At 35.8% G+C, this 21520-nt stretch overlaps 1 protein-coding gene across 6 annotated transcripts in view; it reads right to left on the bottom strand.

Moving 5' to 3' along the window:
* The window catches only part of ZNF385B (zinc finger protein 385B), a 440337-nt gene that overhangs the window by 70322 nt on the left and 348495 nt on the right, over positions 1-21520 (bottom strand). For all 6 annotated transcript variants that reach the window (XM_058300557.2, XM_058300563.2, XM_058300565.2 and 3 more), the window contains one exon: positions 17583-17725. In XM_058300557.2, the coding sequence (XP_058156540.1) occupies positions 17583-17725 (143 nt within the window). The remainder of the gene's footprint in view (positions 1-17582; positions 17726-21520) is intronic.

Raw genomic sequence — 21520 nt, 5'->3', positions numbered from 1 at the left:
TCTTTGAAAAGCTCTGGGATTCATCAAACAAGGGTTGTATTCCATTGACAACAAGGATGAACAGAATAAGGAAAAAACAACTCAAGTTCTATTTTGAAAGGACTATGGTCTGCATTTTCTAGTAGTTTTTCTGGAGAAATTCCATCTTGGTTTTATTTATTTATTTATGAATAAAAAGGAAAGGATACTGAATGCCAAAAGATTTGTGTTTCTGCCATAAAATAATGTCCTCTTTCAGGATCACTGTTGTAGTGAAAGAGGTAGCCTTTTAAGAGGCTGTTTCGTATTAACTTTAAGCATACAGTTTCATCCTCAGGAATTTTTGTTCCTTCCCAATGCATTACACTTTTTCAAATGCATGATTTCCAATTTGCTCACATCCTTACTATATTTTCTTGAAAATTTATTCATTTAACAAAAGTTTATTAAGTACTTGTCATGCTCTGTTTAGGAACTGGGAATATATTTGGAGAACAAGCCTTCAAAAATCCAACACTTTAGTTGGGGAGATATAACTATATATCTAAATAAATAAAATATCTGGAGAGTGTGATATATCCTGTGAAAAAAATATAACAGGAGAAGGTGGGGGGGATCCCAATATTTTAACCCACATATTTCCTAAAACATTTGGTGTGATTCAGATGCTTCGATCTACTTCTATTGTTTTTATTAATAAGTACATATTTTGTCTAAGATCTAACAGTTGCGTGCAAAGATCTTAAATCATCCTCAACAGTTTTAGAATCTTAAATAAGGGTAAGAAAATCAAATGCATGGTTGTTTACCATCTTCCTCTTTAGCAGAAAATCAGTAACACTTTCTGCCAGATATTTTGAAAACAATTGTTCTGAATAGAAGGAACAATTTTAAAGTTCTTTTTCAGACAGTAGATGTTTTGTTAATGGAAGATGCCATAACGTTACATCTGTGTACCCTACTTAAAGTCTAACTCTGACAGTAGATCCTTGTATGTAACAAATATGGTTAGTACAAATGTAAAATGTTCCACTTCCCTGGCTGGCTCCCCCTGCCTGTGATTTTCCACGCTGCCAGGGATCAAGAGTGATGCAGCAAAACTGTAGTTATGCTGCTGGGTAATTTAAAGCCACATCAAAGAGCATTACAAAAAGTTCAATTTAACAAATAGGACTTTCAGCTTCTGCCTGAAATGTGTACAGGACGTAACTAAAAGTTCATCACTCATATTTGGTGGTCACAGGCATCCAGTAATGTTTTCAGTGTTAAAACATGGAACTTTAGATGGGTAAACTAAAGTTCCAAATCGACCCATATTGAGGTTACAAAAATGCACCCTGAGACATCTAACTGGTTAATATGATGTATTAAAGGAACTCCCAACCTACTCTCACCCCCAACTGTAACTGCTGCTTTCAATGTAGGGAAAAAGCATTAAGGCAATGAGCTGAATTATGTCTCCTAAGGAAACCTTGTGCTTTTCTCTGTGGTTTCCTTTCTTGAACATGCAAATGTTTAGTTAGATGTGATTGGAAACCATTAGCAGAGAGAGGTGTTTTCCATAAGGATGCAAAGGAAGTTCTTGATAGGGTTTTTGTTTTCTCTTCAAGACATGATGTTCCCATAACCAAAATTTTCACCAATGCATACAGATTTGGAAACTGATAAAGTAACAAAAAGTTCTTATAAAATCATTAATGCCCTTTGAGGGAATATGAGAAAAAATACAAATTTTTTAAGGAAAATTTAAAAACTACCTGGAATATTTTAGGGAATTATTAAGCTCTATTTTGAGTGTTCATAGCCCTGAAGAACAAACTGATGATAAATACTATTAATCCTTTTTGTCTGTAGAGAAGTGTTTCCCTCAAAAAATTTATATTTTACATTTCTCAGTGAGGTATCCATGTCTCAAAAAACAAACAAACAAATGAACAACAACAACAAAAAAAAAAACAGCCCAAGCCATACATAATTAGCTATGAACTATTTCACTGAAAGATGAATACCAACAAAGCTGGCTAGAGTACACTATTTAGAATGATGAAAACAGAAACTATATTCACCAAAAGATTCTAAAATAAATGGGCCAGGTGTTTCCTATGTTATTTGGTAATGTTCTCAGCATGAAATGAGAATTACATCATTTTAGGAATATGGATTGTGCAAAATACTAAATATAATAGAGGTTAATTTGAGAATAGGTCATGAGAAGTGATTATTGCATCGCACATTTGAGGAAGAGATCCATTCATAAAGTTTGGAAAGACAGGCCAAGATCTGAGACAGAAGATAGACTGTAGTTCTTGACCTCTTTTAAACATTTATTTATTTATTTATGTTTATTTTTATTTTTTTGAGGTATCAGGGCTGGGGATTGAACCTTGGACCTCGCATGTTGGAAGCTGGTGCTCAACCACTGAGTCACACCAGCTCTCCTGAGTTGGTTTTTTCATTTGTTTGCTTGTTGTTTGTTTTTTTTGTTTTGCTTTTAGGAGCACCAGGGACCAAACCCGGGACCTCCCATGTGGCAAGCAGGTGCTCAAACCACTTAAGTCACATTCACTCCCCTATTCTTTTTAAAATAGTGATTGAAAACAGTCCCAAAACTTAGCCATGAGATTAAATTACCATAACCTTAGAATTTAATGACAAAAATAAGAGACCGAGGGATACTTTTTAAAACAAGTGTTCTTTATTCTTTCTGAGAAAAATAATGGTGTAGAAATAACCAAAGACTTCTTCCTGGTACTATCTTATAATTTTTTTTTTTCTTTTTTACAAAAAACTATTGGTGCTAAATCTCCAAAATCCAAAAAAGTAAATAAGGATGTGTTTGCTTGTTTTCTGGTACATAGGCTAAAAAATGTTACAAGGGCTTTCTAAGAGACTAGGGAAGGTAATGAGCTTTCTTGATTTAAAAATCAATACACCCCTGAAGAGCAAATGCATTAACTGACATCTTTTCAAAACCGTTCTGTCAAAGTTAAGTTTGAAAGGTTGTTCAGTAACTAATCAGATATATCCTGATGCTAAGAAAAACAGGTTTGTGACACAAATCAAGAAGATTTAAGATGGAAGGAAAACTGAGCAGACAGGAGCATGTGCAAAACCAGAAACTGGAGCCCTTTTGGATTCATTCTTCATTCTGCAAACCAAAGTGGAAATGGGGCATTTTTTTCCCCAAATGGAGATGAACACATTTCCTACCCTCAAAGAAATATGACAATTGAGGACTGGCTCAATGTAAAGCAACAAATCTGGAATGCTCCATTCCTAAGCATCTTGGGCTCTCACTCTCCAAAGCCACGTTCTCATTACACAGTGGTAAAATACCAGAGATCCATCTGCTTTCAAACCTGTTTTTCTTATTTCAGTTGTATCCCAGAATCTTTGTTGTGTCCACCCAAATATAATCCTACCTTTGTTGAGTCCTTCCCCATACAAATATAATCCTAACTTGAAATTCAACACAATAAAACACTGAAAACTGAGTTCTGATTAAAGCACGAAGCTCAGGTCTCAGACCTACCAGTGTGTGACCCACTGATTTTAGTCCACCTTTCTTATTTGAAGATGAAGAAAGAGAGCTGGAGAATTTTAGCTACTTGCTTGAGACTCCTCAGTTCACACCAGAACTGAGGTCTCCTGCCAGGGTTGCCAGATCTAGCAAATAAAAATACAAGATACCCAATTAAAAAAACAAATAATTTTTTAGTGTATGTGCCAAATATTGCATAAGAAATACTGACACTAAAGAATTATAAATTGTTTATCTGAAATTCAATTTAAACTGGGTATTTGTATTTTATCTGTGCCCTCTTCCTGACTCATATTCAAAGGTGTCACAGCAATATCAAAGTTGATTTCTACTGGTCGTCTGTCTTTGCGTAGTCTCCTTTTTTTTTTTTTTTTTTTTTTTTATGTTTTATTTTTTTTTTATTTTTTTTTTATTTTTTTATTTTTTATTGACTTTGTAATATGCGTAGTCTCCTTTTGCCACACTTAACATTTTGGGCCTTAATTCAGAAAGCAGTCCCTGACTGGTTTGTGGAAAAGAGATATCAAAAATATTTTATGCTGTATGTTTATCTTTCTATTGCCTTTGTGTGTAGAGTTATATGTATGTATATATTAACTCTTCTCAGTAGAAAAAATTTTCATCAATTTTATTAAAATATATTCATTAGCTATATAGTTCATCTAAAGTGTACAATCAATGGCATTTGGTATAACCACAGAGTTGTGCATTTAACACCTCAGTCAATATTAGAGCATTTTCATTACTACAAAAAAAAAAAAAGAGAGAGAAGGAAAACAACAACAACAAACAAACAAAAACCCTACCCCCCTTAGCAGTGACTTCTCAATCTCTCTATCCTTATTCTGCCATAGGTAACTGCTAACCCATTTCCATCTGCATAATTGATTTCTATTTACATTTTGTAGAGTCTAACAATATGTAGTACTTTTTGTCTAGTTTCTTTCACCTAGCATATTCTCTATTTTTTTTTATCACTAATGGAAAGCTATTAATATATTACTATACATTACTATGCATAGTTTACTTTGGTTGTAATTTTGCCAAAATATCACCCTGATATTAACATCTTGTAACATTAACTTACATTTGTTCTGTTTCAGAGAAAAGCATTCTTATATATGCACTATTAACCATACACATTTTTCACAAAAGTGTTTGCAATGTTATATAGTCCCATGTTTCACTTTTTAGTTTTCCTTCTAGTGATATACATGACCTTGAACTTTACATATATTAGCACTGCTAATTGAACATTTTTTTAGTTCAACTTTGTCTCTACATTTTTATTACACAAAATATGCAATGTTGCTAAAACTAAAACAAAGAGCCTTAAAAAAGTGCCTTACTCTGCTCTCTGCAGTGATAATTGTCTTATTGAAAAGTCTCTGTTAATGGTACAGGTTGGCATTTAACGTTTGCCCATCTGAGTTATAATTATTTTTATGTGACTGCAAAGAGGCCATAGTTCAAACACAAAGTTGCTTAAACTGAACTGCCTTTCAGTAGGAAAAATGACTACTTCTAGACAAAATTCTATTTTATCCACCAAATCTATTTCAAATACACGCAAAGCTCTTTCTGCCTCTATATATTCAAATAACACATAAGTAAGAAAAAAATGAATATAGCAAATGAAATCACAGAGTTAAAAATGTGTCCAGTTTGCTTATATTTTGGTCATGCATGTGGCATCAAGATTTTTAAATCAAGCAATGGCGAAAACCTACGTGAATCACATAGTAAATTATCATGAAACCTGCCAAATCCCTTAGTAACACTCATTAAAAAATATGGCAAAAGGGAAGCAGCTGTGGTTCAATCAATTGGGCTCCCATATGGGAGGCCCTGGGTTCTTGTCCCGGGGCCTCCTTGTGAAGGCAGGCTTGCCCTCATGCTGCAGAGAGCCGCCCACCTGGAAGAGTCACAGAGTGCCATGGACCTGCAAGTGCCGTGGAGCACTGACTCAGCAAGGTGATGCAACAAGCAGAAATGCAAAAGAACGCACAGTGAATGGACACAGAGAGCAGACAGCAAGCAAAATAAAAAACCCATAAAAAAATTAAGGCAAAAATCATTTGTATTTGTAATTTATCTACTCTATATGAAGATTTCCAGAAATGATTCTGATTTAATCTGTTTGTAATCTGCAATTCAGCCTATCAGGATGCTTGCAACTTTAGTCTTCACAAGCCTCAATAAAGAAATTTTTAGTCACCATTCTGCCTCCTCCCAACCTCTAATAATTTCACTAGAATGGAACAAATACCTGTATCTAACAACATGAAAAGCTGATATGTTACCATTTTATTTGAAAGATTTAGTATAATTAGCCAGGAATCACCAAATCACTGCCACACAACAGAATAATATCACAGTATCAACTGTTGGCAGTTATCAAACCACTACAGTCTGATTGGCCCTCCTGAAGCTGGGGTTAAAAAGCTGGCCTCTGGAAATCAATCATGTTCTCGGCAGAGAATATTTCAGTGATATGAAAGCTGAAATGGAGGCTATAATCTTTTGTGATTACCCTAGAGGCCAAAGCAAGTGCAAATAGGAATGTCTATGAATTCCTGATAATTTCCTGTGATGACTGAATCCCAGGAAATTCTGATATTGCTCTTGTGCTATAATAAAATGAAGGTTCCCCAGACGTATAGTTTCAAAGAAGTCAACATCTGGGTGTCACAAAGCCTCTTCAGAAGCTACTCACCCATTAAAGGGGCCAGGTCTGTGAGACAGCAGCTCTCACTCTGAAGACAATGGAGGATCTGATTGTGCAAGGAATGAAAAGCTGTGTGCTACAGGCTGCCTTTCTAGAAAGTTCTTTTATGAAGGAACTTACTTAAAATATATCTGTTAAAAACCTCCCCTCTCCTTACCCCAGAAGTTTAAAGATGCATATATACTTCTGCTATTCCTAATAGCTATGGAGTTATGAGTATCTTAGCTTGTGTAATTTTTAAAGTTTTATTTAGGCTAAATTTGTGCTCTGAGAAAAAAGTTTTCATGAATATGTGCACACCCTTAAAATATATTAATTTAGGCCAGAATATAAAACTATTAATCCATTTTGAATAAGCAGCAAATTTATGTATGGTTAGATGTCACTGTTCAATGCATATGTTAAGTGGGTCTTACTCATATGATTGGCAATTTAAATTCAGAAATAAATGGGTAGGGAAATGGGAGATGTGTCATAGTGAAAAGTCCAAGGAATTTTTGTAATAAATTTCCATTATCAAGACACAAAGAATAATTTAAGATATTATCAAAACTGCATTTAAAATTTTTAAAAAAATTTCCATTTTAACTAGTGGCAGCTTGATTAATGAATACAGTGGAAATAAAGGTAAACAGTATTTAAATATGTAATAGAAAAATCATTATCTTATGTCTTAGGACATGTTTTTAATTGCTGGAGAGTTTCTATATACCTTTAAGTATCTGTAAATCATAAACCTATGAAAAAAATCATTCTACCATACCACTCAGTTCTCCACTTGGCTCTAGAAACTGTGTTCACAATATGAGAAAAGTAAGTGACTGAAAAGAAAAATTTATCTTCTAAAGAGAACATACTGCAATGGAGTTTTTCAGCCTGACATTAGGAGCCTCAAGGATTTATTGGGTTTGTAAAAAACAGGCCCCACACGAAAAACCTGTGAGACGTACACAGAGTTAAAATCAGGATAAGGTACGGTGGAGACCCGCTCTACTTTTTTGACATTAAGATTTTTTGTTTTTCCTTTTGAATGGCAGAGCTGCCTACCAGAAGAAATGAGAAGAATGGATTAAATTCTTTTTTTAAAATTTTTTATTTCTCTCTTCTTCCCCCCCAACCACCCTCCCCCCCCCGGCCCCCGTCTGCTCTCCGTGTCCATGAGCTGCGTGTTCTTCTTTGTCCGCTTCTGTTGCTGTCAGCAGCACAGGAATCTGTGTTTCTTTTTGTTACGTCATCTTGTTGTGTCAGCTCTCCATGTGTGCGGCGCCATTCCTGGGCAGGCTACATTTTCTTTCCCGCTGGGCGGCTCTCCTTATGGGGTGCACTTTTGCGCATGGGGCTCCCCTACGTGCCATGGCACTCCTTGCGCGCAACAGCACTGTGCATGGGCCAGCTCCAAATGGGTCAAGGAGACCTGGGGTTTGAACGGCGGACCTCCCATGTGGTAGACAGACGCCCTTTCCACTGGGCCAAGTCCGCTTCCCTGGATTAAATTCTTAAATCACATGATCTACTGCAGGCACAGTGACACATGTAGGCAATTTCACATATGGTTACAGAAAAAGAATTAATTGTAGAGTGTTTAAAATAGGCTAACATCCTCTGTTACTATAACTCCATGAAAAGAAGGTATCATTCATACAGTTTGTTTTTTTCCATCCTATTTCAAGCATCAGAAAATAAAAAGGAAGTATAAAAACCTAAATTAAAAGCTAAATCTGTGAAAAAGAAGTTATTTTCCAAGATTCCTACTGAAACCTGCAAAGATGATAAAACTTTACAGATTGCTAAAAAGCACTCCAATTCATCTTTAGCAACCTCAATGGCAGCTATAAAACAAAAAAGGACTGGAATATTCCAAAGCATTTTTTTTGTTTGTTTTGGTTTTTCCTAGAAAAGGTTTTATATTAATTCTGAAAACCAGAATCTTGAGGGAGGGGGAAAAAGGTCTGTGCTGTTGGATAGGTCCCCAAGCTTTTGATAAAAGTATCAGGGAACCTCAATCAATTAAAGTTTATGGAGCAACCAATATAGAAATACCTTTGCTCAGCTGGAGGGACTGTTTTATACAATAATATTTTGTTACTTTTTAAATTTATTAAGCTCTCTTACTTTATCACAGGGTTGGCCACTGAGAGAATCTAAGAACAAGGATGCTGATTTCTTCTTTTTTAACTAACTGGATTTAAGAATATTAAGAATAAGATAAAATTTTTAAAAAGAGGGCCCAGCACAAACACTTCTTCTAAGTTGACTCTACTCTTAAAAATTGCTGACCTGATTCAGCGCCAAGACTAAAGATCTGTCTTGCCAGAAAATCTAATGTACCCTCCAAGTACACATAATCCTTGAAACTCTAGCACTAAAGAGGAGGCCCCAGCACCATGTAGGGTTGTGATTGGGATAATGAAAGTGACGTGCAAGAGGACGGAGCATGGTGTGACTACGGATGCTTTCTTTCACAGGCCCCTGAGACCTTGTGTTCCTTTACCCTATGATGGCCTGCCAAGGTCTTAATCTGACATTTCTTAGCAACTTTTACCAAGTGAATTGATTATTCACTAGAAGCAAAATCCTCTATTATGCTATGGTGAATTATAGAAGAAAAGAAAACAATTCAGACAGTGGGCAACTTCTGCCTAGTTACTATAAACCCTTCTTAGCAAAATGATCTAGATATTCATCTAGATATTCAGTAAGTGGTTGTTGAATGAATAACTTTTCCTAGATACCCTGAGCCAATAATTAGGAAGAGAGAACAAATTCGACCACACATTATACATATGAACATACATACATACGATATGTTTTAGTTTGCTAAAGCTGCTCAAATCAGATACCATAAAATGGGTTGGCTTTTAGCAGTGGGAATTTATTAGCTTACAAGCTTACAGTTTTGAGGCTGAGAAAAATGTCCAAATCAAGGCAACATCAGGCGATGCTTGCTCCCCAATGCCTTCTCCTTGAAAACTGACTACTGGCGACACTGGACTCCTGTAACATGGTAAGGCACATGGCAGTATATGCTGGTCTCTCTCTTCTCTTCTCTTCTGGGGTTCCTTGATTTTAGCTTCTTGCTCTGTCTCTCTCTTTGTCTGAATTTCATTCTCGTAGCAAGGACTCCAGTAAAAGGATTAAAACCCACCCTGAATGAAGTGAGTCACATCTTAAGATCCAACTCTCTCCAAAAGATCTTACTTTTAATGAATCCATAGACACAGGAATGGATTAACTTTAAGACCATACTTTCTTGGGGTGCATAAAGTTTCAAACCATCACACTACATAAATAGCATCTATATATTCCAATGGAGTTTTAAGTGAGAGTAAAGGGAAATTTGAACAGAAAGTCTCTAGTAGATCTTGAGGCTTTTGAATAAGGTGAGAATATGAATTATATTTCAAAAGCACATATTTATGGTTTGAAGGGGGTTGAGGGTGAGGCAATAATGCCAGTGGTTACTATATAGGTTTTTACCTACCAAATGTCACACCTACACAATTTTTCTCTCTGTTGTATTTAATAAAAAAATAAAATTTTCTAGGCAAAAATCTATACTTAAATATTTGTACAAAAATCATCATTGGTACAGAGATTTCCTAGAACCATTTTTTCCCCCGACAATCTAGGGAGTGTTGCTGTTGTCTTTTCTAAGCCCCCAAAAAGGCATTATGCTCCCCCTCCTAAATGAATCTGAATAATCATGGACATCTCATCTTGGCATATTCCAATACTATACACTCCTTTAGAACACATAAAATATGCCCCCTCAGTATATTTTAAAGCCTATTACAAAAAATAAAAATTCAACAATATTTGTTTTTATTTGACTGGGATAAGTGTGTTATTTCAAGTAGAAATGGACATACCACAATCTAAGAAATGGAACATAAAACTTTTAACAAGAGCAAAGCACTATTAGAGAAAAAGGAAGACTCAAGAGGAAAACATTCACATTTGGATTGTATTGTCATAGGTAAAGTACTCTAAAAATGTATACTACTTAAGGAAAAAATATTCAAATAAAATATATATTCAAATGTTTAAACACAGACTCCATTAGACAGAGAATTAAAGACAAATATAAAAAGTTTAATGTTCTAATTTATTCAAGTTTCCTTGTAATACTTGAGAAACATGGTGTGAATTAAAAGCAAAGTAGGCGGTGGACTTGGCCCAGTGGTTAGGGCATCCGTCTACCACATGGGAGGTCCGCGGTTCAAACCCCGGGCCTCCTTGACCCGTGTGGAGCTGGCCCATGCGCAGTGCTGATGCGCGCAAGGAGTGCCATGCCACGCTGGGGTGTCCCCCGCATAGGGGAGCCCCACGCGCAAGGAGTGCGCCCCGTAAGGAGAGCCGCCCAGCATGAAAGAAAGTGCAGCCAGCCCAGGAATGGTGCTGCACACACAGAGAGCTGACACAACAACATGACGCAACAAAAAGAAACACAGATTCCCATGCCGCTGACAACAGAAGCGGACAAAGAAGACACAGCAAATAGACACAGAGAAGAGAAAACTGGGGTGGGGGGGGTGGGGTGGGTGAGTGGGGGTGGTGGTGGAGGGGAGAGAAATAAATAAATAAATCCTTAAAAAAATAAAATAAAAGCAAAGTAAATTTGATTTTAATTCCCAATTTCTCTGTTTTGGATCTCCTTGATAAAGAATTATTTCTACTATAAGAAAGAAATATTTAAATATTGATTGATATTGCCAAACTATAAGTGACTCAGAATCTTAAAGGGTCTAAAGTGAGAAAATAAATGGTAAATATATAGATCATTTCACAGCTTGTCATGGATGATTCAAAGAATCATACAGTGATTTGGAGACTTACACTTCAGATATAATCTCTATTCTGTTCCACATATTTGTGTCAGGAAAAAAAATAATTTCAAGGTAGGTCATAAAAATCAGATTATTTTTTCACAAAATAAGATGGTTGAGCCTCTTGCAATAAAGCAGCATTGACCTCCACTGTGCTTGTGCTTTCCTGGAGCAGTTGCAAAACATGGCAGGACTCACAAAGACATTTCAAATAAATAGGTATGTGAAACACCTGTCAATCGAAGGAGACACTGACAGGCAACAGTGGTCTTGAGACTGCTCCTGATTACAGCTATAGCTCTGGATTGTCATACAAATTACTCTGGGCATATATGCAAAATTTGGCTGTTGAAATGGAATTTACTTATCATCATACATATCATATTGGTTGGATATATGTGTGGGTGTGTCATAGATGGATTTATCTTACCACAGGAAAATGATATTGTCCAACTTGCTAAGTATGCAACTTTTTTTTTTTCCTAATTCTGAAGAAGTCTTATCTTAAGGAGACTAAAACACCAACTATTATCCTGGTTGTTTGTGAACAAAGATAAAAACTGGGTCCATAGTAAATGAGACTGATTCTTATGAGGGACACAATTATATGTATTTTGACAGCTCCCAAAACATTATGCACAATAGTTAGAAGATGACCATGGAACATATGGCAAATCTGAAGTAGAGTGAATAAAAAAATAATAAAAATAGCAGTACTGGGACACAAAAAATTAATTTGTTCTGACATTTCTTCACCACTACATTCAAAGTTCAATAATAATTTATTTTCACTTTGCCTAAGTTTCTTGGTTTATATTATCTTGCCTTTTCCAAGTCTATTTGTTCTCTTTCTTATAGGTTTCTTGGGCACATTATCTTCTTTCCCAGACTCATTACATACTCTTTTATGTATATGTTTTCAATAAAATTCAGTAACAACTTTTTTTTTTTTTAACTCTTAAGACTAAGGACTAGGACAAGGGATATAGTAGATCTGTGGCAAAGTTTCCACACCATTCACATAAAGAATTTAGAAAGCTAGAGCAGGATAAAAGTTTGTAACTAACTTTGAATTTAAAAAGGATGGCAGTTTTCAGGAAAATAAAATTTAAAGGAGACACCTGGGCTCATCACCTGACAGAAGAGGCTCAGAATATTGGTCTTTGTTGGCTGGGAAAGCATGAACCCTGAAAACCAAGGAAATGGGGCCCTTTCCTCTGTTCTTTCCTCCCTTCCTCCCTTCAAAAAGGTTTCCTTGAGCACCTGTGCCATACATGAAGCATACAAAAAAGAACAAGTTATAATGCCTATCCTCAAGGATCTGCTATTCTAGTGAAAAAGACAGATAATCAGATAATTAGACTATGGCGTGATAACTGCTATAATTGAGATAATCTAGGGGTACTTTGGAACGAGAGGATGAACACTAAATTCAGTCTTGAATAGTCACAAAAGTCTTCTAGTAAAGGAGGTGATACCTCAGTTGAGTCCTGAATGACGAATAGTTGGAGGAGGGTTGGCAGTGGTAGAAGTAGATATGAGCAGGTAGCTAGACAGACACCTGTTAGGTTTTAGGTGTAAAGGGTGAAATCTCTTAAGATTTATGTTTGGGTTTGCACAGTCTTTTAATTTAAGTGTCTCAGAAAAACCCATCCCTGGGAAGCGGACTTGGTCCAATGGATGGGGCGTCTGCCTACCACATGGGAGGTCCGCGGTTCAAACCCCGAGCCTCCTTGACCCATGTGGAGCTGGCGCATGCACAGTGCTGAAGCACTCAGGGAGTGCTGCCCCATGCAGGGGTGTCCCCTGCGTAGGGGAGCCCCATGCGCAAGGAGTGCGCCCCGTAAGGAGAGCCGCCCAGCGCGAAAGAAAGTGCAGCCTGCCCAAAAATGGCACCGCCCACACGGAGAGCTGACACAACAACATGACGCAACAAAAAGAAACACAGATTCCCGGTGCTGCTGATAAGGATAGAAGCGGTCACAGAAGAACACAGCAAATGGACACAGAGAACAGACAAATGGTGGAAGGGGAGAGAAATAAATAAGTAAATCTTAAAAAAAAAATCCCTGAAGTACAGCCTATGAAGCACAGTTATCATTATTCTCCAGTCATGCATCATTGACATATACAGCCCATCGTAAATTAGCTATGATCCAAATCCATCTTTGCATCACATCTCTTCATAACTGTCTGGACAGTGTCTTGAACTATTTTCTTATTCTGCATAAATAAATAATGGGAAAGATTTTGTCAATTGTGGAGTAGAAGCAAAGACAACCGATAAATGACTCTGTGACGAGTATCTCTTTGTTGCATATAATTTACCATAGAACAGACACCTGTTCTGCTTGGGAATATGACAGGATCCTATTTCATCCCTGCTGTGTTTTTTTTGCAACATTATCATATTCAAGTATATTAAAAAAGGAGAAAACCATTACTTTTTTGGGAGGTGGAAGTGTGCTATATATTTGTGCGTGTGTGTGTATTAATAGACTATTTGTTCAGCAGTTTAAACCATTACTTTTTATATTTTCTTACAATTCACTTAAGAACAAAACTTTGAACTTTAAAAACTTCCAGCTGTGCGATGTCTCTGAATACAGTGTTTCCATTCTTCTGATAATAATTATGAAACTAAATTGTATCTCATTTCTTATGTTTACTAATATTAGCCTTGGCTAAAAATAAAGTGAAATGCTGGGCATTCACCTTGATTTTCAAAGAACAAGTGGACTATTGAGTAGACTCTACTTTAAAAATTTGCCACCAAAAATTATAGCTGTTTTAAAAAACACACAGTTTCATAGATGTTACTTGGTAGAGGTCTATTTTACACATTCAAAGTCTGTCTTCCTCTTTCTACTAAACGATTCTGCTGAAAACTGTCTACCATGCTTCCAGAAAAGAGCACAAAAGATCTCTGATTAAGCTTTGTTCACAAAGAATGAGGTGGGAGGTGGTTTAGTCCCAAAGAGTCAGGATGTGAAAAAGACAGAATATGAGTTTTGAAGTAGACTATTCCAATTCAAGTCTCAGTTCGTTACTATTTTTCCTCATCTAGACAACATAAACAATAATCATGGCCTACTAAAATGTGAGATCTGAGTCATCTGAAGGATGAAAAACAGCACATATATAAAATAATGAATTATAATTACTAGTAATGTACAGTAATAACATTTTCCAAGAAAACATGGACAATGACTTTTATGAAATTGCTCTAGGAAATTGGGTGAGCTGGATACTGGCATGGAAAAGCTTATAGGAAATGGATTAGAGTAATTTTAACAGCAACTCACAGTGGAAATTTATAAGCAGGCCACTTGTCCTTATAAATTCATTTCTTTACAAGATGTTAGAGGGCCCCACTTGAAATGACTTAACTTTTAATATCCTATCAGAAGGGCTTTTTATTTAATAAATACACTGGCTATAATATCAAGTAGGGAGATTAAAATAAATTGCTCACGTAGTTCTTTGCTGTATTCTTGACATTAACCCAAATGGTATTTTCATCTGAAAATTACAAGTTTATTTTCTTCCAAGAAGGAAAAAAAAAGGAAATTCTATTAGTAGTGATATTCTTTGGGTTTTCACAAATATATATGGTTAACTGTTACATACAACAAACAAAAAGCATATTTGTGCATCTGTAAGCCCCACATAACATTAATACACTATTATGAAAACCGTATTTTTATCTTTCAAAAACTTTATGGTTAGAGAATTATCTAGGGTATGTTGAAGATTGTGAATAATAGTATAAATATAAAAATGTTCTCTTATAAAGTGTTAAGAATTTGGTGGTACATGAGAAAATTACAACCAATGTAAACTTATGGACAATAGTTAACAGTAATATTGCAATTATAGCACAGAAGATATATTGATTCTAAGAGACAACTATAGGGGGTATAAAGGTGAATGGGATTTTTCCTTTAGGAGTAATGAAAACATTCTAAAATTGACTGAGATGATGACAGCATAACTCTATGATGAAAATGAGAGCCACTGAGTATGCACTTTGAATGGATTGTAAAAAACATGGGACTGTATAATACAGGGAATCCAGTGGTGGTTGTAGTTAACAGAACAAATATGAGAATGTTCTCTCATGAACTATAGCAAATGTATAACACTAATACAAGATGTTAATAACTGGGTAGACGGGGAGAATACACTTAATGTAAGATACGGGCTACAGTTAGTAGTAATATTTTGATGATGTTCTTTTTTTTTTTCACTTTTATTTTAATTGTCTTTTTTTAAAAAGATACATAGATCACAAAAAAATGTTACATTAAAAAACATGAGGTTCCCATATACCCCACGCTTCACCCCCTCACTCCTCCAACATCAACAATCTTTTTCATCATTGTGGCATATTCATTGCATCTGGTGAATACATTTTGGAGCACTACTGCTCCACATGGATTATAGTTTACATTGTAGTTTACAATCTCCCCCAGTACATTCAGAGAGTTATGGCAGGATATAAGCTGTAACAAATATTTCAAAACAATGCAAGGCATTGGTGGTAGGGTAATGTGTGGGAACCCAATATGATGGTATAGATGCTTATTTTGTAAGTTTATAACTTTTACTATATACTTATTATATATGTTCATGTATGAATGATTTACTTCAATAAAATTTTATTTTAAAAAAGCAAACTTTATGAAAGAATTGTTTCCATTTTTCAGGTCTTTAAAACCTGACAGTTATATGTAGCCATTCTGATAACTGAAAAAGTGAGTTACAGAATGGTATTTATAATGTAATCACAGTTGTAGAAAGACAACATGTATAGATATGCTCATACTATACTTCTAGAAAGGGGTTGGAAGGATGCATGCCAGCTGCTGACAGCACTTGCCTCTACGAAGGGAAGAAGTATGTGCAACAGCCGGGAATGGTGATATTCTCATTTTTGCCTTGAGTGCTAAATGTTTTATTTTAGTCTTTAGAATGAATATCCATATATTTCTTGTGTTAAAAATAATAATAAAGAAAAATACAGAGATGTGACCACAGTAGGAGTCTCTTATGCTTACCCACATCATTAGTGCTGCTTTCTGAGAGTGAATGGAATTCTGCAGTGGCTACAAATGCTGTCTTCCAAATGCACACACATCAAAATAAAAACACCTGGTGTAGTTCTAAGAAGCAGAGCTTAATTCAGTTATGTTCGGAAGGCATCACACATATTTCAATAGAGTATACAATAGGCATGTATGGGTTCAAGCTCTCTGAAACTAAATGATGTGGTGCTTTGGGAGGGTCACTCCTGATGGATTAATGTGACCAGAGCAGGCATCATTTATCTTACCCAGATTTTCCACTGCCTAGAAATGACACGCACCTATTTATCCCTTATTTGATTAATTTTTTTAAACTAGCTTGTCTCCAAAAAAGCCAAAGAAAACAAAAATGTTCAATTGTTTGCTCACTGTCAAGGCCAGCGACTCTTTAAAAACTTGGCTGATCTGCCACCCCCTAATTACCCTACAAAGCTAAACCATGACAGAAGGCCTGTCCGCAGATTTTATTTACAACCCTTGAGGAAAAGTCCTCTTGCTGTTTTCACTTCATACAGAAGATAAGTTTGCAAAAGGAAACATTTGGCAGAACTTCAGATGTTCGCTGTCTGGTGGTGTTGATAACACAATTTTTTTTTCTTCTTATTAAAGCAGTATCTATAATGCTGTACCATACATGTGGACCATCATGCCCAAACTGTATTTGTTGTCTGAACAAATGTAATTTTTACAATCCCATGAACTGATTAACCTTTCTTCTTTCTACAAGCTTTGAATATGGCTACAGACTGATTGTATGCTAAGATCTATTATTGAAAGTTGTCATGCTCCTCTTGACAAATCTATGAAATGAAATCAACTGACCTGAATGAAGAATGGTAATTATAGGCAATTCATTAATATTTATCATATGTTTTAAAGGAAATCTCAAAGTATCAAGCAGACAAGTAATGTGTAGGTTTCAAATGAGTTTTTTCTTTTTGCCAATAGCATCAGATTCACATAATCTATAATAGCCTCCAAATAAAACTTCTGCTTATGTAAAAGAAACTTACATATCTCCCAAATAAAGATGCATTCAGGGAGATAAATCCTACAGTCATTTTTTTTTTCTTTCTAGTTGTAGGGAAAAGTCCATATGGCTTGATATCTCCAAACTGTGTTCTTGAGCATGTGAACAGATCCCAGAAATGATACAGGTTTTTAAGCTACTGAAAAGTCTATCAAAATTGTGCAAAGCAATAGGTGAAAAGACATTGGTAGAAATAAATAGGCTGGCTATTGTTTGGATTAACTCCCATGGGTGATGCCTTATCTTCCATAGCACAGCAGAGCAGTGTAACTAATACATAATCTAAAATTACATACTTTGGAAACAGAGGAAGCATCTTTTGCTTATTCACAACCATAATGAAAGAAGGAGATTGAGGAGGACAAAATAAAATGAAAATGCATTTACTCACTGTATTGAAATTTGGAAAGAGCCCAACAGCAGAACTACTGTCCACTGGAAAAGACATAAATGGTTTGATATCCAGGGAAGGCTGCATCATCAGGGTAGGTGTGCGCACAAGAGCAGGAAGCGTAGTAGTGTGGCATGTACTGCCTGCCAAAAACAAACAAAAGTGAATTCAATCTCTTGCATATTCATTTCCCTCCCAAACCGTATGGATGCATAAAGAAGACTGCTGAACTTTAACCTGCAAGCAAGAGTTACGCTGAAGTAAGCAAAAGGCACAGGAGGAGTAAATACAAATAAGAAGAATCTTTTTTTTCCACTGTATAAGATAGTGAAGCAGAATGCCTCCCTCTGGCAAGGGCCGAGGGCTGCTCAGACTCAGCCAAGACATAAGTGTACAGGTCCTGCTGGCAGGTCAGGCAGAATGAGAACGCTCTGTTGTCAGACCGGAGTCATTGTTTCTGATTAGTCAAAATGCAGGAGAGAGGAGGGAAGGAGCCTCTTGAAGTCAGATGCTCTTTACCATTCAGTTACTAAATGTCTAGTAGGCATGTTTTATGCAAATCGAATATCATAGACTTTTTACCCTATAATGGGGAAGAAAAACCCATGGTTACTGTCTGCTTTCAAGAAAGCTATGACTCAAACAATTTATTATCTACAAACACAAACTGAAAGTTGTCCTTAGTTTGAGAGAAATCAGTAGCCAAGACATTGGTAGTTAAGAGAATGCTAAAGAGGTGATTATGGCCTTACTGGGCAGAGTACTGGAAGACGGGAGGAGTTGAGAATGGAACTCCACATTTTACCTTCCACTTTTATTTCTAATGAGTGCTGTATTATGTTAGCAACTATTACTTTTAACAGTTGTATTAGCTGTCACTTTTTGAGATATTTGATTTACTGTGCAAGTAGGAGGTTTAATTCTTTAGACTATAGACTCGGTACACTACAGATAGCTGTTTTTGCAAGTTTTGGCTCTGGTATGGTTTTTTTTTTAAATATAAGTTTCCTTGAGATATAATTCATGTCACCCACTATTCACTCATTTAAAATACATAATTCAGTGTTTTTTAATAAATTAACACAGTTGTGCAACCATCACCACAAAAAAATTTTGGAATATTTTCACCACCATTAAAAGAAATCCCCTATCCATTAGTACTTATTCCTCATTCCCTCCCAACCTTCCTCTCTCGTGGTAACCACCAATCCACTTATGTCTTTATAGATTTGCCTGGACAATCATTTAAATGGAACCATACAATATATGGTCCTTTGTGTCTGATTTCTTTCACTTAGCATGCTGTTTTCAAGTTTCATCCATGTTGTAGCCTGAATCAGAACATCATTCCTTTTTATGGCTGAAAAAATAATTCCACTTATGGGTATACCATATTTTGTTTACCCATTCTTTAGTTGATAAAGAGTTGGGTTATTTCCACTCTTCAGCTGTTATTCCTAGTGCTGCTATCAATATGTGAGCATAAATTTTTGTGTTAAGACTAGTAGTCAGTTCTCTTGGGTGAATGGAATTGTTGGGTCATATGATAATCATAAGGCTTAAAATTTTAAGGAACTACCAGACTGTTCTCCAAAGCAGCAGTGCCATTTTACATTACTGCCAGCAGTATATAAGATTTCCAATTTCTCCTGATATGCCCATATAGGATGGCACAATAATTATAGGTCTAAAATCCCCTACTGACTTCAGAAATGAACAGTCTGGAAAAATATGCCAGCTATTAAGATTTCCACCAAGCTTCATACCCAGTGTCCCAGAATTATTAAAATTCCTATTTGAATGATACTTTTTTGGTAATGGATTTCTTTAATAAACCCTGCATCATATTTCAAATCATTCCAGAAACATCATTGGCAATAGAGTTTATTGGACTGTCATATCTCATTTACATTGATCCTGAAAACAGAAAAAAGAGAGATAGGGGCCCAAAGTATTCATCTGTAATGGCAAGTCTTTAGGTCGTCCACATCTTTAGGGAAGACAGAGCATACAGCCCAAAGTATAAATGGAACAGTATTTTTTTTTTCTTTTTTCGTTGCCCAAGTAAACACATTGATTTCAGCCTAGCATTCACCTAACCACCCTGTTTTTAATTACATGTTGCTCTTCTAATCTTCTAATTAGGTAACATTACATCCATTGCTAACTTCAGTGCTTGTAGATCTAAGATGTATTAAATCAATACATCAAATGTTGCAGAGGCACTTATTAAAATATTTATTTTAAAAGCTTTGCTAAATTGAAATGTAGAGGTTTTTTTTTATATTATACCAACTGCTTTTTATAATTTACTAAAATTACGAAAAATGTAAAGTATAAAGGATCATTCTACTTAAAGCTGCCTTATAAACACATTTATATTTTCTCATCATGGTCTCCCAAAGGGATGCAAAATTCTTTGTCTAAGCCCACAGTGGAGGCTTGGATAGCACTGTGTAATACATGGGCCCTGAGGGCTTGGGGAGAATCACTTTGTAAAAACAAACTCAAATAAATATCAAACACAATGCAACAGGGAACTTGACAAACAGATTGTTCCAACAAGGGAGGTCAGAATGCACAACGATCCCCCTTACCCAATCACATCTCTATGCTAATAAAGACATGGTTTGAGGACTACTTCGAAGCCACCATTCATTAGCATAAAAAACTTAACAGCTGTTTACCATTTCATTAGCATTTTAATGACAGACAATTTGCCATGTTAAACACAGATTGTTTTAAAGTACTGGCAGATCTTCGGAATAAGTATAAACTATCCTTTTATCCATTTCCTCACCTCAACCTTGCTATTTTTACTTTTAAAAATTGCTTTTATACATTGCTTCACCTAGACTGATTGCTTCAAAAGAAGTTTTTGTAAATGGGAAATGAAAGGCGATAAAGTGCACCTTTGCACAGGTTAATTCAGGCTTTGATCTCTCTGTTACCTTATTCCAGATGCTGCTGCTATTGCTGCTGCTATTATGAAGCATTTCCCCTAAACTCGGGATTCCTTTAGGTCAGTGGGAGACATAACCAGAAACTTGGCCAAAATGTACTGCACCTTGCAAGAAGATGCTAAATTTCTCTAAAATTCAAAGACTTGCTGAGAAAATAAGAAGGGGAAGGGAGGTGTTGAAAATATACTGAAAAAGTATTTGAATGAAAAGGGTGGTATAATGCTGTTATAAAGAGTGGCATTACATGGCTGTTTTCATGGGACAAGACCAACGCCTGCCTTTTGTATGAACTATTTGGCATTAATATGGGGAACATCTCCTCTATATAGTTCTGTTACAGAGCATAGTATATATAATCTGGTATATATCAAAATCAATCAAGTCATAATAAGGCCCCACTTTATTTGACAAAGTTTTTTATATCACTTAATGTGTACATATTTATTAAACTCCCTGTATGAAAATCAAATATACAACACAAGCATGCAAACCCCAATGATCTAAGAATCACCATTGTCACCATGGAAATAAACATAGCATACACTCTCCCATAAGAATGCAACTAACCCTCTTACAGGAATTTCATTTTGATGGTAAAATATAAGTTGCATGCATCTATAGCAGGGGTTCTTAACCTTTTTTGTTCCATGGACCCCTTTTGCAGTCAGGTAAAAAACATGAACCTCCTTCACAGAATGTGGCAGCAGATAGTTTTATGACACTCAACGCTGGCATGTCTTTAAATTAAATTTTAGGGTTATTTAAAATTACGTTTTACAACTTTTCCATAATTTCAATACCTAATAACCTAACATGGTTCAACATCTGTTCAAATGGTCATTTTCAGCAAACATTTAGAAATTCGAGTTTTCCCATGGTGTCATAAAAGCACCTCTGCAATCCTTACCTACCTTTTTGCAGGCAGTTCTCTGTACTCAGAACATGCTACATCAAAATAAAAGTCATACTAAGTTC

The sequence above is a fragment of the Dasypus novemcinctus genome, chromosome 7 (genome assembly GCF_030445035.2).
Source record: "Dasypus novemcinctus isolate mDasNov1 chromosome 7, mDasNov1.1.hap2, whole genome shotgun sequence".
Taxonomy (NCBI): Eukaryota; Metazoa; Chordata; class Mammalia; order Cingulata; family Dasypodidae; genus Dasypus; species Dasypus novemcinctus.
This window is presented reverse-complemented; position numbering and strand designations above follow the sequence as displayed.